Below are 17,653 nucleotides of genomic sequence, written 5' to 3'. Positions count from 1 at the left end.
TGCTCAGGGCTCAGACCCCCAGGCTGACTGGTACATGATCCTGTTCTAGGGTCTGCATCATAGGTAAGCACACACTACTCAGTCTCTACACCCAAGGACCTCCCCTCCTTCCCCCAACAGCATCTAGAAAGCCCGGAGCCTCTCCCTCCACAAAGAACTGGCCAGAAAAACAACTGGTCTACCCGGCCCCCTCAGGCAGTGGTTAGCTACCCTCATTTCCCTACATTATAAAAACATTTGCCACCGTGTTCCTCTGTATCCAGGTTGTTCCTCAGAAATGCCGTAGGATGGGGACTAAATGTCTCCGTTGACACTGAGAACATCGACGTGCTTGGTGTCACGTTCATGTTCAGGCGCTCGATAGGTGCTGGGAGTTCAGGTCTAAGAGAACCCCTTTGGCTCTCAATGAGCTCATGGTCTTGTGATATAGGCAGACCTTTGAGCAGACCGTCATGCTATGTGACACAAGTGATATGCCCCATGCAGGCCAGATGAAATGCATTTCACTTTAACTGGGGCATAGCCATACCAGCCACAAGGTGGCCAACTCAAGACCCCTCTTGCTGGAACTTCCCCATCCATAACCCCACCAAAGGAAGGGCATATACCAGGGATGTTAAATCCAGCCTGGGCAAAGGACAGAGGCCCCTGAGACAGCCTGGGTGAAGTGATGTACTCATGGGGGTAAAGGCTGTCCATCAAATGCACCAGCTTTCTAATTCCTGGGCTAGAAGAGGAAGCAGGGAAATCAGGCAATGAGGTCGTGAAAGAAACAGAGCAGAAAGAGAAACTCCTAGAGCCTCCTGGGCCCTCAGAATGGAGCCCTTCCTGTCCCAGTTCCACCCATGCACATCCTACTGCGTCAAATCTCTGTCGCTTTCATTCAGATGCCCTACTGCCCCTGGAAGCAGGAAAGACTTTCCCAACATGTGAGGCCACAGCTGCCTGATCTGGCCATCACGGTGGCTTGGGGCTTACGGGGGCCTGGCATCCTCCCTTTCCTGGGGACATCGTCCGTGGCTGCTTACTCTGAACCTGGGTCTGCTCATTCCACAGCTGGGCTCCCACTAAGCACCCCACTGGTCTTCATGTGAGAAGTTGCCCCATTAGTCAGCCTGATGGTCCTGTCTCTTTTGATACAGTAGCGATGAAGAGAAGTGACTGGGGAAGGAGCTTACAGTGAACACATGCCTGGCGTTGAGGAGCCCGAGGATGACTCCATTCATGGAGAACAGGTGGGTGCACACCACCGGGATGCTGCGATAAGGAGACCCATTAGGGCAGGAAAACCACACGATGGGCAAGCCTCCCAAGACATGAGGCCACCAAACGCAACTGTCAGGTCATAATCCAGACAAGACCGGACACACTTCTCTTTCAGACATTGTGCACAGAGAACGTTTCTTTTGCATACACCCTGGGCATCTTCTGAGCCAGTGGGTATCCCCACCTCTGGTGCCCATAGCCTTGGCTATGTCCACGTGCAGTGGAGATCTCCAAGAGTGGTTACCACATGGAGGGGCTTCCTCAGGTATTTAACCCCAGATCCTCTTCCCTAGAGCATCTGGTGGGACTAGTGCTCCACAGAACATATTTGAAGAGAGCCCTGCTTGAGAGGATGCCATTCATTCTTTTGTCCAGCCAGCATTTACTGCAATGATGTCAACTGCTGAATCCTGCAACGGGCACAGCCCGGGTCTGGAATCGCAGTGACCTGTGTGTTGCAACCTCTGTTCTGTCTCTTTCTTGATGTGTAACTTTAGGTAAATGACTTCACCTCTCTAGGCCTTGGTGTTTTCATGTTAAAATTGGGAAGACAATGCTGCCTACCCTGTAGGGTTGTAATAAAGAAGATTACATGAACTAACATGTGGAAAGTACTTACAGTGCCAGACACAGAATAAACGCCTGGTTAATGGCAGTCAAGGTCACCACCACCATCGTCATCGCTTTTATGAGATGAGGATGAGGGAGACACAGAAAAATGCACAGAAATGAGTATGGTGCAGTCTATGATAACCATACCTCAGACGGACAGGGTGACATAGGAATAGAGGGCAAAGATCTCTTGGAGGCTGAGCACTGGGCTGGGCTTTGTAGGATCACTAGGAGTTTAGAAGGTGCTGGCAGGCAGGACCATGAACATGGCTGAGAATTAGAGGAGGAGGGAGCAGGAAGGAGGAGACTCACCAAAGCAACACAATCCTGCAGACCACGGGGATGCCCGGAGAAGAGGAGAGGTGGGGAAAGGGCTGGAAAAAATGGCTGGAAAGTTTGACTCAAGGCCAGAGCAAGGAGGGCCTGGAAGGAAGGCTACGGGGTTTGGACTTTATCAGGTGAGGGTTAGAGAACCAATGAGCAAAGAAAGGGCAGGATCCTTAAGGGTTTTGAGGAAAGGTGGTTTGGAATCGGCTGCCTTTTAGAAGGCACTTAGGTACCAGTTTTCAGGACACTTGTTGGATGGCAGGATGTGGTGTAGAATGAGAGGCGGGAACACTGGGGAGAGGGAGGGGGAGGAGTCCAGTTAGGGGTGGGAAGGGGACCAAGAGGACAGGAGGGCGAGGCCTGAGGACACCACGAGGGCAGCCTTGACGGCACTTAAAGCCCAACCTTCCTAAGCCGGACACAACTGCTGAACATTGCCAGGAACCTGCGGTGGACACAAGGGCTTATTCCACTGGCGGAAGCATCTTGAGTGACTGGACCCAGAAAAGGGTCCCTGTCCTTCAAGTTCGATGGGAGTTTCAGTGAATATCCTTGACTGGTGGCCCTTATGTTGGACCAGGCCCTGCACGCTGAGGAAAGCCTCCCTTTCCATCCCTGTGGATGGGTCTCCAGCTCTACTTGCTGTCAACTCTGGGGCATGGCCAAGTCTGACACCTGGCGGGGGTGGGCTCTTTCTTGGCAATGCGCATCTTCCAAGGTAGCCCAGGAGCGGAAGTGCTGGACAGAGGTGGGGGCAGGGGGAGGGGGAGACCCTTTGATCACACCTTGAGGGGGCTCTTAGGGAGAGAAGCAGGATTCTTAGACTGCCGAGAAGGGGACCACACTGACAAGCAGCAAGAAAGTGCATTTTAATCTCGGCCTCAGGCAGGAAAGCGTGATAGAATACTGACCAAATCTAATCTGCCAGCTCATTCGGGGCACATGAAGAAATATCCCCAGCCTACCGTCAAGCTCCTGAACGAAGCCCAGGCATACGGAACGAGGGTGTCATTATGGGGAAATGGGCTGGGGATTAGGGATGCTGGCAGGAATTCGCAGCCTCATTTTTTACCTTTTTGAAATCCCCACTCCTTTGATATTCACACAGCATCATGTCGAAGAAGATTGGGATGGTAGCTTTCCGGAGCTCAGCTTCGGGGATAAGTGTCATTTCTAATATTGGTCCCACCATGCCCGGGATGAAGCAGATTTTGTTCTGGCCTGAAAGAGAAGAGGGACGTGGACCCTTGAGACCATTTTCTCAATGCACAGGTTCTTCTCAGACCAAGCCCGGGGAAAGGAAAAAGGGAGGCAGAATAGGAAACACAATAGCTAACAGTTACATAGTTGTTTACCAGGAGACAGGCTTTCTGGACACTTTGCATGCGCTAACTCTGGTAAGAGGACACGTGTCATCCAGAACGAGCTCCGTGGTTAAGGGTAATGATCCCGCACGTGGAAAGTACGACACGGTCTACAAGGGCTTTCACCTGCATCGGCTCCTTTGCAAACAGGGCCCTGACGGAACGTGCTAGTGATGGCAAATTGCAGGGATACTTGAAGTTATGTCTGTCTGCCACCCAGGTCATGTTTCTGAGACCAGGAACACATGCATTTGCCAACTGTGTCATGAAAACGAGAAAGCGCAACATTTGCTGCCAAGAACTTGCTATGATAGTATGGTCAGGGTGATAGTGGGGGTTAAAACTTTACTTTCTGGTTAGATGAACTATGACTTCTTGTTTCTTCTGCCTCATTTCAAGGCATTCCTGCACCTCCTCCCCTGGCTCTTGGCATTCTTACCATGCTGGCCTGGTTCTAGTGTTGCAAGCTCACCTTGCTTCCTCACGGCCAGGCCTGGGCACACATGGCTTTGTGGATAATGCCTTTCCCTGCCTGTTCCCCAACACCTGCCCATTACCACCTGGCTTCCCCTGGAATCAAGCATGAGACAGCCTTACCACACGCCCCTCCCACCCCCAGTCGGTCAGATGCCCTGCTCTGGCTGGTGGTCTGTCTTCTCAGTCAACTTGGCAATGATGTCTTTATTTGTGGATTCATGGGATAAACATCTGCCTCCTCCACGAAGAGCTTCGTAAGAGTAGAGACCATGTCTGTTCTCATTATCTGTAGCACTGAGCATAGAACATATTAGATCCTCCATAAATGTCTGCTGAATGAGGAAATCAATCTGTCTGGCTCCTACCCTCACAGGCTGTGTGACTTGGATATATGTCTTATAAAAACGCAATTGCAATAAGCAGCTGTTGAGAAAACACATCTGTGTATCCTAAGCACAGCGCTCAGGGGAAGGTGTAGTGTGGCCCCAGGGTTAAGGGCACTGATGCTGAATCTAGATGACTTGAATTATGTAAATGGATTCTGCCATCAACTAGCTACGTGATGTCAGGCACCTCCTGAGGCATCAGTATCCTCGCCTGTAACATGAGAGAATAACAGTATTTATTTCATAGGGTTATTGTGAAGAATAAATGAATGCTCATTTATTAAGAGCCCAGGGTGGTGCTTTAGGCACATGGCATACTTTGTGTAGCGTTAGCGCTTACTGTTGTGATGATTGGACAAAATGAACCATGAAGGGCAGCCTTGTTGAGCAGAACTGAGCAGACTGCTCAGGATACACCCATGAAATGTGGCAGAGGAGGGGAAAGGAGAGGGGCACTTAGGAAACACAGGGATCTCCTGGGAGCGTGGGTAAGCCTGTCCCAGCAACCCTGTCATTGAACCTGACACACAGTCTCCCATCAGCAGCTGCCTCTTTTTCCTCCTGAGTTTCAGGCCCGAGCAGCCCATCCTGGGTTTCCCCACTGTCAGGATGAACATGCGTGGTCTTTGCCTGCGGGGGAGAGAGCTCCTGGGGTGCAGAAACTCCGGGCGGTATGGCCTATAGCCCGGCACTGTTGCTTTCGAGTAGAGCTGAGAAAAGGAGCCAAGAGAGAAGGCAGCAAGAAAATGAATTTTAATTCTGCCTAAATGAGGCTTAATGTTGGAGTGAGTATTTCCCCAGAATTCAGATAAAAAAGGCATCTTCCTAGGAATATCTTCAGTTAGTGAGAGGGCAATGGTGAAGGCAGGCAGAGAGTTGAGTGAAATATAAAGACACTTCTCCAGGACATCAGCTTCATTACATGATACATCTGGATTACACTTTGCTTTGGTCCAAAGAGAGAAAAAAAGAAAAAAGAAAGAAAAAAAAAACTGACTTTCTTGGAGATTTACAGTAACAGCTAATCTAGGTTTTTGATTTTGACCTTCAAGATCCTTTCAACCCACAGCGGGGTTTTAAAATTCAAAGTCGGGTGCAATAATAAGCAGAAGGTAAATGGGAAACTGTCAGATAAGCCACCACGGAATGGAGAAATTGCTTATGCAGCAAAGGCCTTTGTTGGGTCTGATAAGGATGTATTTAAGATGGTTTAAAATAAAAAGCGGACATGCTACAGACCAGGGATTCCTTAGACACTTTTGACCCGCATTCTTTGCAGTCCATGGAAGAGATGTTTGGAAGAATAGGGAGAGAGCAGAGAGAGGGAGATGCTCATCTCTAAATACGGTGTGATTGCAATGGCCCTTACAATGCTCCATAAAGAAATGTTACCCATTTACATGATAAATGGAATTTCAGCTCATTGGATTTTGTGTTCAGGTAATCTGAATGTGTGCCTTTTATATGTCTAGATGTGCATGCACGCACACACGCAGAGAATATATTTGTGGCTAAGTGAAAGTGAACTCATTAGGGAAAAAAAATTCCTCATTTGAGAGACACACCTGCTGCTGTGTTTGAAAAAAGGCAAGGAAGGGAATGGGTGAGAAGGTCTTTTTCACATAATGGAAGCTGAATCTCCCTGGGAACAGATACCAATTAGAAAAGGCTTTTAAAGTGCCGATAAGCCAGCAGGATAAATCCAAATGCCGAATTACACAGGCTTTGGGAAAGGATCTGGTGGTAAGGAGGGCACGGCAAAGAGCTTAGGTGGAAGGCAGTCCCTGGGCTCCTGGCCTCGGTTTCCATTCTGTGCAATGGCCTCGTCTGTCGCCTCTCGGGAGCAGACGGTGAGAATGTGGGCCAAGGGTCTGAGGGCACTAAGAAGTCGAGCCGGCAAAAAAGAAATGACAAAGAAAGGAAGAAGGAAGCGAGGAGGGTGGAGAAGGCAGGAGGAAGGGCTGAGAAGGAAGGTGGGCGAGTTGCTGACCTCAGGAGGCTGACAGGGGACAAGAGCCGGCAAGCCCTGAAGTGAACGGGACGAGAGCAGGTGATCACCGCCAGGTCACCCACAAGCCTCCTGGGGACTCTGAAGTAAAGCCTGCTGATCAGAATAAACCACTCATTCCCTTGAAAAGAGGAAGAAAGAACACCTATTTGCTTCTTGGTCCCAGGCCTGGAGAAGCTCCCACCTGGCCCAGGTGGTCCGTTCCTTCCTCGTCACCCAGAACGTGCCAGGCCCCGGCTTCCCTCCAGGCCCTGCAGAACCTCTGAGCCCAACGACCTGGGTCAGGTCCCCTCACTGTCACTCCAGGCTGTGTGCCTTTGTGCCTGTCACTTAAATGTCCCTGAGCCTCTGCTGTCTCATCTGTTAAATGCAGATAATAATCACCATCCCTGCCTGGGAGAAGGGTAGAGACGCTTAAGACAAAGGGCCTTGCGTAGGGCCTGGCTCATTAGAAGGGCTGGGCAAGGACTGATGTTGATTGTGACAATGACGATGGTGAGCGGGGTAAACTCAGCCTCTGGTGGGTTCTCAGAAGAGCAGCAGGAGGGGCTGTGGTCCGACCTCATGGAGCTCCCTGGAGTTTTTCAGGGGACTTTTCAGGCTGGTCAGTTTGTTGGTTCACTTTATTCTAGTAAAGACCCGGCGTGCGAAGAAGGTAGACAGATTTATCTTATCTTCCGTGGCTGACACTCACCACTACCCTAACCCCTCTCCATCTCATTTAAAGATGTTATCATAATTGGTCCTCAAAGATGATTGAAAAGTCCCCGTCTGATTACATCGGTCCACAGCTGACAATCCTTCTGTGGATTCCATCGCTGTGCAAGCCCACGTGGCCTGATGTTCCCTCCTTGTGCCCTGCCTGCCTCCAGATACCGGTCTGCCTCCTGCTCGCCCCTCCTCCTGGAGCCTGCACACTGCCCTCCTCTGCCGGCCACGCTCTTCCTGCCCTCTCCTGACCCCTTTGCCACTGAATCCTATGGCCACCGGCCCCCACAATCAGTCTTACTCATTCTCTAAGGTCCTGATGATGGGGATGCAGTAGGATAGTTACACGGGTGGTGAGGAAGTCCCAATAAGAGAGCACAGATAGAGAGGGAAACCTAGGGAATTTGGGGAGACCACTGTAAGTTAATAATTGCTCAAGAGGCCCATCAGAACGAGGCAGGCTTGCCTGACTAGTAGAGGAGAGAGATATGCCTCAGGCCATTGGGTGGGCGACGGGGTGAGGGCTGCATTAGGGTTCAGACCAAGGGCAGGAGTTTAAGGACCTCCCTTCTGCTGATTTGAATAAGCACCATGACAGTTCTAGTTTGACTGTATAGGGTCAAATACTCCCTTACCAGAAGAAAGAGGAAGAGGAGGTCTTTTCCCATCCCCACCCTCGTTGGATGATGAAACTGTAGCCCACCTAATCCTCAGCGCAGAGCCTCCTTGCCTGCCTGCTTGCATCTCTCACAAGTGTCCTTTCTTAATAAATCTATTTTTTGCCTATCACTTTGTCTCTCGCTGAATTCCTTCTGCACGGAGGCACAAAGAACCTGAACCTCAGCAAGTCCAGACACTGGATGAGGGAAAAACCATGGGTTCAAGTTCCAATCTGGGTTTAGTCTGGGTTCAAATCCCAGCACGTGGGTTCAAGGCCCAATTTGGGTTTAGGCTAGTTTCGAGTCCCAATCCGGGTTTAGGCTGGGTTTGAGTCCTGGCACGTGGTTCAAGTCATAAGTGCTGTCGGTTTCACTTCTACCCAGTGTGGAAGCTACTTGGCCACATGTGTCTTTGAGTGCTTGAAAATATGTCTAGTCCAAGTTGAGATGTGGTCTAAGTGTAAAAAAAAAAAACCCACTAGATTTCAACCAGTCTGGAAAACAGACAAAAAAAAAAAAAAAGGGTAGCATATCTAAATAAGGGTTGATAAGGTTCTATGTTGAAACAATAACACTTCAGGATATGGGGTTAAATAAAATACACTGTCAACATTAATTTCACTGCTTTTTACATTTTTGAAAAAATGTGGACACGCAAGCATTTAAATTTAGCCAGTGGTTCACATTCTGGTTCCTTAGACCAGCCCCACTCTGGGGCTTAGGGCTCCCCATGTTCCTCACCGAGGCACCTTCAGCTCTCTCACTGGGCAGGACTCCTTTACACGCTCTATGGGTACCTGAGGCTTCTGCTCTGTGGCTCTTTCCCTTTACCATAATTAAAATTATGGTAAAACCATAATTAAAACCATAATTAAAGAGCTCTGCAATTAGCATGTGACCATTCAGTACAGAGTCCATGAGGTCGGGGGCCATGTCTCTAACTACAACTCTTTTCAGGTGCAGCCTCAGCCATTGGTACAGGGCCTGGCATTGCCAGGGCACCTGTATTCATTTCCTGTGGCTGCTGTTAGACATCACCACAGACTTAGTAGCTTAACGCAGCACAAACTAATCTGATAGTTCTGGAGGTCAGAAGTCTGAAATGGGTTTCACTGGGCTAAAGACAGGTGTGAGAGCAGGGCTGAGTTCCTTCTGGAGGGTTCTAGGAAGATACTGCTGCCTTTCCACCCCCAGCTTCTAGAGGTCGCCCATGTTCCTTGGCTTACGGCCCTTTCCTCCACCTTCATAGTCAGCAGCATTGCCTTCTCTAATCTCTCTCTGGCTCCCCTGCCTCCTTTCTTTACTTGTGAATACCCTGTCATTGCACTGGGTCCACTTGGGTGGTCCAGAATACTCTCACCATCTTTAGGATCCATTTTGCCATGTGGGGTGATACAGACACAGGTTCTGAGGATTAGCCTTGGGCACCTATGGGGAGCTCCAATTCTACCTATCACAGTGCTCAGTCTTTGTTGATAAACTGGATAACTGAATGTTTGGGTGAAAGATGGCTGCCTGGGTAATCCCCTTTCCTATTCCTCCCCAGCAGCTTCTCCCCAACTCGAAGAAGCCATGTTTGCTTAGGCTGGTTGCTCTCCCAGAAAACCTGCCCTTGCCTTCGTCCCCCCTTTCAGTTCTGACATAGGCCACCCTGGGGTCTAATTCAAGAGCCATTCACTCAACAGAGCCCTCCTCATTGTCCTCATTTATCTCCCATTTGCCTGAACTCCTGAGTTTTCACCACACTTTTCACACTAAAGAACATGCTCTTTGTTTGTTCTTTAAACTTGCGGTTGGTTCTACTCTTAGAACAGGATGGTGGGCTCTTCTGGGCTGGGCAGGGACTGTGCCTTCAACTTCCCCGACTCTCTGCCCTCGTTGGAGCTTCACTCCACAGATGCTTAAAAAGTAATGGCTCACTTGCTCTCATGGCTCTGCCGGGAGCAACCTCCCCACATGTGAGGCCATGATGCAGCCGCTGGAATTTGCCTTTCTTTCCCACGAAGACTGTTAACACAGCAGACCAGCATTAACCCAAGTGGATGTGGGATGGTTAAGTACAAAGTTATTTTGGCAAAATGTGCCTTGCTTCACTCCAAGCAGAAATCAAATGTCATGATGCTCCACTATCAGGAAAAGTACATTGTATTTGGTATCACTCAGGATCCAAAAACACAGACGGCATTAACTTTTTAGTGGCTGGGTACCAACATATGGTCCTTCTTTCCATTAAGATCTCCCTGTGTATACCTTCTCTCATAAAAGTATGCACACGTGTGCGCGCACACACACACAACACACACACACACACACACACTTGTCTAGACTTTTCCCTGAATAATCTTCCAGCCTGAGATTATCTTTGCAATTAGCTATCTTATAATCACAGCATTGCTCACATCCTTCCTGATGAGATGGAGATTATGCCACTGATGATCATGGTGATGATGCCCTGATTGCTTTGGGCATTAAAACAAAATTCTTACAACTTAGCATGCATTATGATTTACTCATTATCAGTAGTCTTTGAAAAATATACTTAGTTGGCTATTTCACACCCTTTGAAAATAATCTGCATATTCTGAAAAAAAGATGATCAGTAAGAACATTAGACTTTGGGTCAATAGTCTGGCTCTATTGCTTCAAGTGAGTTACTGACTTGCAGTTGACCTTGGGAATGACCTTGTGGCTCTCTGGGCCTCAGCGACCTCACCTATAAAGCTAGGGGTTGAATGAGATGATATATCAAGGATGTAACAGAAAACTGATAACCACGGTTAAACTAAGTTCTGCTTTAGCGTTTTTCCTTAACAAAAGAAATCAGATACTGTCATTCCAGAACTGCTTCTCCATCCCCAGCATGTGACCTTTTTCTTCATGGCTTCAAGGTGGCTATTCCACCTCAAGGCATCTTGTTGTTTCCCAGAAAGGAAGTGGGAGAAAGACTACAGGCAAAAAATGTGTTGCGATCATTGAATCCGTCCTCCTCCCTTTTATTGTAATTAGGAAAAATGTTTTCCTGAAGCCCCAAGAAGTTTATTTCTACTGATTCTCATCATATAAAGCTGAGTCACATGGCCAGCACCTGCTACAAAACATTGTTAACTGTGAAAATGGTGATCATGGGGAAAAAAAAAAAAAACAAACCAACCAGGGTTGAGTGAGCCAGGAAGCAGGATAGAATGGCTATTGAGTGGGCATTCAGCCATTCATGCCACAGATAGCTTCGAAGTTTCATTCTGTCTTGGATATCCCATTAATTGCACTTTAAAACCCATCATTACCCAATGCAGGGTTCCACTACATCGGTCCCTCATGTACACAGTGCTTCGTCCTGGCTTGGATTAGCAGATTAACCTCATTAGCCTGCTAGGGAAAGCATGTTAAATCCAGCATCTGGCAGAAGGCAGAGTGGGGTGGGTACAGGGAACCATCCATTCATTCTGCCTCCTCTTTCTGTTCTCTTCTCCCTGAAGGAGACAGGCAAGAAGGCAGCCTTATAACTAATGAGCAGCAGGAAGATCCCTTCAGGCTGGTATATACCTTCCTCTTCCTTAGAGTCCAGGCCAAGAGGTGAGGGAGGGGTGGATGGCCAGCCTAGCAAAAGCAGCCTTTACTTTTTGCTGCAGTGGACATCTGTGGCTTTGTTTAACCTCAACATAAATCCATAAACACGGTAATGTGTGAAATTCTACCTCTCCTGATGGATGCAGGCTTGGTAGCGGCAGAAGAAAGCCAAAAGAAAGCCAAAAGAATGGTCCCTGGAGACTGGACCTTTAGCAGAGTGATGCGGGGATGGAACATATCACCTGCCCTGGATCCTAGAGTGGTTCTGTCTCTGTACTTTGTAGCCCTGTTCTCCTTGCCCTTCTGATAAATATCTTCTCTGATTAAGGCAGCCACAGCCAACATCTCTTTCTTGTAAACCCCCAAACCCTAACAAGTATATCTTTTAATTGCATTACTTCTCCCTAGGGGTACTTGAATACAGCAAGGAGACTATGATGCTTCTGAACCAGCCCTTGGTAGGGTACTTGTCCTGAATCTGCCTCTAATCCTCTATAGATGATTTTGTACATACCTCTTGCCTCTCTATGCCTCAGTTTCCTTATTTGTTAAGATAGTGGGTTGGATTAGCCCTGTAGTTTCAAACTATTTTCTGAGTGTTTCAGGATTTCTTCCAAGAAAATCCTCAAGGGTCTACATGGGAGCTCAGGAGAAGCCCATTACAATGGGCTCTAGGCCCCCCCATCCCTCTTCAATTAGAATAGCTTGGCTTTCATTCAATTTCTGTATTGAGAATGAGATTTTTTTTATTGGTCCTCAGCTAAAAATAAACATTTGAAAAATGCTGGACAATATGATCTCGAAAGGGCCCTTCCAGCTCTGATGTTCTGTGATTCTAAGCAGGTGGAATATTTGGTAACATCTTTTCATTCATCAGCATAATTAGGTGTGCAGGAAGCCTGCCAAAACATAATCTATATCTAAATAAAATCTTCTGTGTGCAAAACAACGGCAATGAAGGACATTCAGAAAAGGGCAGGCTGTGTGGAAGAACTAGAAACAAACAAAGCCCAAATCCCTGTTTTGCAATTCTGGCAATGCCTGGTGTGTGGATCTCGGCAAGGAAGCCCACCACAGCTTTACGTAGTCTTTGCTGTTGTAAAACAAAGACTGCAAACTCACATGCAAGCTGAGTCTGGGCCCCATGTTTCATCGGACACATTCAATGTTTCACAAACTTTCAATTAGTTATCACCAATATTCATAAACTGGAAAAAGCATTTAAAAATCATGTTTCCTGCCTTCTTTTGAAAAACTGGAAGATGTGGCACTGTCAGCCTTGCATTCAAATGGGGCAACAATCAACCCTGAGCGGGGCAGCCACGGGCTCCTTTCAGCTGAGGCACATCTGTTTCACTTTGTTCAGGCCCAGCTACTCCTTCCCATTTTCCTGACCCCAAGGCCAGATGCTGGCTACCAGGTAGCCTTCACTCGTACTCTGCTTTTTTGTTTTTTCCTCTTGCAGGGTAATGATAAATGAAACATCAACTCTTTCTTATATCTCTGTCATTACCCAAAGTGGAGAAAAAAGCTAGACTAAGAAAGACATGCTATTCCAGAAAAACAGGGCAGAGATGGTATTTATTTATGACAGTGGCTTATAAATGGGGGTCATTTTGCACACACACACACACACAGAGGACATTTGGCAAGATCTAGAGACTTTTTTGTTGTCATAATTAGGGAGGATGCTTTTGGCATCTGGTGGGGAGAGGGCAGGAGTAATACTGACTATCCTAAAATGCACAAAGTGGCCCCCACAACAAAGAATGATCCAGCCCTAATGTTGACAGTACTTGCTTTATGGGTTTCTGTGGGTTTAACATGCATCAGCCCCTTCACTCTTTCCCATTACCTGCTTGGGCCCTGAGCTTCAGGCCTTAGTGATACAGGCCCGGCCTTGATGATGAACAAGCCAGGATTGGAAAATTAGGTTCCATCCTGATGAGGCATGGGTGAAAATCATGATTAAAAACTCTGACATGGTTATGGCCTCTGTGGCTTCACTCTCCCAGTTTTTGCTCTTATGATCCTCGTAATTACCCTGAGAGAAGGCACTATTTCCCCAGTTCCCTTGCTCTGGACCTCTGACATGATAGAGCAAGGCCCCAGACAGAGATGCAGCAGTCTGTTCTGAGCCCGGTGCCCCAGCTCTCCTTTGATTCTGCGAGCCAGTCCACAGCCCTCCTCTTACCAGGATGTGCTCTCGGCTGAGCACAATGCTGGCAGCACCCACAGAACCCAGACTGACAGTCTGTCCACTGGGCTTCCCTTAGAATGAATGGACCTTGCCCTGGTGCCCAGGACATCAGATGGGGACTGAAAGACACTAAGAGGTCTGGGGAGGCAAGAAGCAAAGTCAGGGGAGGTAATTTAGGTTGAATCCAAGAGTCAGGCACAGTCCTGCAAGTGCTCCACTGAAGAGGGTCGACATTCGAGTCCAGGGCAGAGCAATTCGGCTGCAGAGAGTCAAGGAGGGCGCACAGAAATTGAAGGTAAAAATTACTCCTTACTTGTTAACTATTTACTCATCCGTCCTTCCATCTGTTCATCCTTTCCACACCTGTTTATGGAGTAAAATCCAGGCCTTGGGCAAGGTTATGTGTCCCCCATCCTCCTGGAATCAAAACCAAGCTCTGGGACTTGCTGCTGTTTCATCTCAAGCAAGCTACTTTCCTCTCTCAGTTTCTCGATCAACAAAAGGATCGGGGCAGGGGGGTTCCATCTTGCAGAAGGTGATGCAAGAGGATTGAATAAGATCTCCTTAGCACAGGTCTGACTCAGCCTCTCAACAAATGTCTTCCTGATTCCATCTCCCCTTCCCTCCTCCCACGGGGACCACTCGGCTCACACATGATTCCTGTAGCTCACAGAAGCAGGGCCAGCTGCTGGGGTCACCTTCCAGCTCAAATTGTATCACAAATGACCTTTGCCTTCCATAGAAGGTCTCCCCCATGAGGTGGGAGGCAGCACCACATAAGAAGGAGGATGCAATGCAGAATGCCCACCAAGAGCAGGGGGCTTGCACGTGACGTGTGAGGACGTGCATTCTCACTGTGGTCAGCCTCTTCCTCCTTTTTGTGAATCCCGATTTGCCCTTAACCCCTCAGGGGCATCAAGGAGAAGCAGATCCACAGCTGTCTGGGGGGTTGGGAGACGGTGATGGGCACCTTCTCTCATCGGGCACTTAACAAGGACCCGGGGTGCGCACAGTGATAAACTATTATTTCAGGCTCCCACTGCTGAAAGCCCCATGGCCCTTTAACAGATGGTCTTCAAGAAGGAGCCTGGCATGTGCAGATGTGTCTGTCTGGATGTGTGTGCCTACTCACCAAGCTTGTACCACATATCACGGATGGAGAAGCCAATTAGCCGTCTCATGTCCCCGTACCTAGGAGAAATAAAAAATGTCTGCTCCAGGCACCATCTCAGGGATTCTCATGATCCCCCCACCCAACACACACACACACCGCCGCCTTTCAGGAGCTCCAAATGCAACCTACTTATTCAGGATTTTGTTGTATTTGGCGTGCGAGAACTGCTCCAGCTGCAGAGAATCTTGCGTGATAAAAGCCACTGCCAGATGAAAATAGTTGTTCCACAGCTGTAAATGAAAGAGCAGAGAACAGTCATGGAGAGGGTCTGAAGTGGGAAAGCATATTAAATGCTGGGTAGTGTGAATAATTTATGAAGATGGCAGAAGACAGAGGCAGAACCAGTTTAATTTTGCACACTGCAATTGTCTAACTGGCACTGACTCTGAAATGAACATCACGGCCAAGGCGAGGACAATGAATGGACTTCTCTAGGCGCTGACCACGTACTCTCTGAACAACAGGATGTAGGCAGAGAGGAAGGGTTTAGGGCTGCTTTTTTTTTTCTTCTTGTTATTTTGCTTCGTTTTGTTTTTTTAAAGACAACTCGCCCCAGCTGCGTACCCTGCTGAGCTGGTTCTCTGCCCTAGAATTAGAGGGTGATGACAGATAAGTATTTCAGAGGCTCTCAGCCTTTCTAGAAGTCCTCCCTAATTCACCCCATGTCTCAGAGCACCAGCCAGCAACCTACTGCATCTCAGAGTATTTTGCCTTCTCCTTCCCCTTAGTTCAATGGTTTCAAAGTGTGGCCCTGGGCCAGCAGCAACAGCAGCACCTGAGAACTCTTTAAAATGCAAATTCTCTGGTTCTCCCCACCCCAACACCTACTGAATCAAATCCCAGAAACCCATATGTTCACAAACACTCACTGATTCTTTTTTATTTTATTTTATTTTATTTTATTGGAGCAGAGTTGACTCACAAAGTTGTGTTATTTTCAGGTGCACAGCAAAGTCAGTTATACATATACATCCATCCATTCCTTTTCAGATTCTTTTCCCACATAGGTTATTAGGCAATACTGAGTAGATTTCCCTGTGCTATACAGTCGATCCTTGTTATGCCTATCTATTTCACACACAGTGGTGTGTGTATGACAATCCCAAACTTTACCTCTCCCCCTCCATGGCTTCCCCTTTGGTAACAGTAAGTGTGTTTTCAAACTCTTAGAGTTCGTTTGTGTTTTGTAAGTTCTTCCGTATCATCTTTTATTAGACTCAACATATTAGTGTGCTCATAGAATATTTGTCTTTTTCTGTCTTACTTCACTTAGTAAGATAATTTCTAGGTCCGTCCATGTTGATGCAAATGGCATTATTACTTTCTTTTATGGCTGAGGAATATTCCATTGTATATATGTACCACATCTTCTCCATCCAATTGTCTGTTGATGGACATTTAAGCTGCGTCCATGTCTTGGCTATTGTAAATAGTGCTGCAATGAAATTTGGGGTACATGTATCTTTGCAAATTATGGTTTTTTCCAAACATATGCTGAGAAGTGGGATTGCTGGATCATATGGTAGTTCGATTTTTATTTGTTTAAGGAATTGCCATATTGTTCTCCATAGTGATTGTACCAATTTATATTTCCACCAACAGTATAGGAGGCTTCCTTTTCTCAACACCCTCTCCAGCAGTTATTATTTGTAGACTTTTTGGTGATGGCTGCTCTGACTGGTATGACGTGGTATCACATTGCATTTCTCTAATTACCAGTGATGTTGACCAGATAGACTTAATTGATATTTATAGAACATTCCATCTGAAAGCAGCAGAATACATATTCTCGTCAGATGTACATGGAACATTATCCAGGAGAGAGAACATTCTGGGCCACAAACCAAGCCTGAGTCAATTTAAGAAAATTGGTATCATAGCAAGCATCTTTTCTGACCAAAATTCTATAAGACTAGAAATCAATATCAAGAAAAAAAAAACTGTAAAAAACACAAGCACATGGAGACTAAACAATATGCTACTAAACAACTAGTGGATCACTGAAGAAATCAAAGAGGAAATAAAGAGTTACTTAGAGACAAGTGACAATGAAGATACAATGATCCAAAACCTATGGGACATAGCAAAGGTAGTTCTAAGAGGGAAGTTTAGAGCAAAACAATCTCAACTCAGGAAACAGAAAAATCCCAAATAAACGATGCAACTTTATACTTTAGGCAACTAGAGAAAGAAGAACAAACACAACTCAAAGTTAGTAGAAGAAAAACCATAAAGATGGGAGCAAAAATAAATGAGACAGAGATGAAGAAAACAACAGAAAAGATCAATGAAACTAAAAGATGGGTCTTTGAAAAGATACACAAAATTGATAAATCTTTAAGCCAGACTCATCAAGAAAAAAAGGGAGAAGGATCAAGTCAGTAAAACTAGAAACGAAACAGGAGAAATTATAACTGACACTATAGAAATATAAAGGATCATATGAGATTACTATGATTCAGGCCAATAAAATGGACCACCTAGAAGAAATGGACAAATTCTTAGAAAGGTATAACCTTCTAAGACTGAACCAGGCATAAAGAGAAAATATGAAAGACCAATCACAAGCCTGAAATTGAAACTGATTAGTAACACTTCCAAAAAATAAAAGCCCAGGACCAGACAGCTTCACAGGCAAATTCTGCCAAATATTTAGAGAAGAGTTCTGAAACTCTTCCAAAAAATTGCAGAGGATGGAACATTCCTTAGCTCATTCTGTGAGGCCACCATAATCCTGATACCCAAACCAAAGACACCACCAAAAAAAGAAAATTATAGGCCTATACCATGAATGTATGTAGATTCAAATATCCTCAACAAAATATTAGCGAACCAAATACAACAATACATTAAAAGGATCATACACCATGGTCAAGTCGTATTTATCCCAGGGATGCAAGGATTT

General features: G+C 46.7%; 1 protein-coding gene across 3 annotated transcripts in view; it reads right to left on the bottom strand.

Annotated features, from left to right (window-relative positions):
- The window catches only part of DOCK2 (dedicator of cytokinesis 2), a 404,312-nt gene that overhangs the window by 56,283 nt on the left and 330,376 nt on the right, over positions 1-17,653 (bottom strand). For 2 of the 3 annotated variants that reach the window (XM_047784590.1, XM_047784680.1), the window contains exons 31-33: positions 14,878-14,978; positions 14,707-14,765; positions 3,278-3,426 (exon numbers count right to left, since the gene is read on the bottom strand). In XM_047784590.1, coding sequence (XP_047640546.1) covers positions 3,278-3,426; positions 14,707-14,765; positions 14,878-14,978 — 309 coding nt within the window. Of the gene's footprint in view, positions 1-3,277; positions 3,427-14,706; positions 14,766-14,877; positions 14,979-17,653 lie in introns of those variants that run through there. The other variant, XR_007135520.1, reaches the window with a different exon arrangement.

This window comes from Phacochoerus africanus, chromosome 1, assembly GCF_016906955.1.
Source record: "Phacochoerus africanus isolate WHEZ1 chromosome 1, ROS_Pafr_v1, whole genome shotgun sequence".
Classification (NCBI taxonomy): Eukaryota; Metazoa; Chordata; class Mammalia; order Artiodactyla; family Suidae; genus Phacochoerus; species Phacochoerus africanus.
This window is presented reverse-complemented; position numbering and strand designations above follow the sequence as displayed.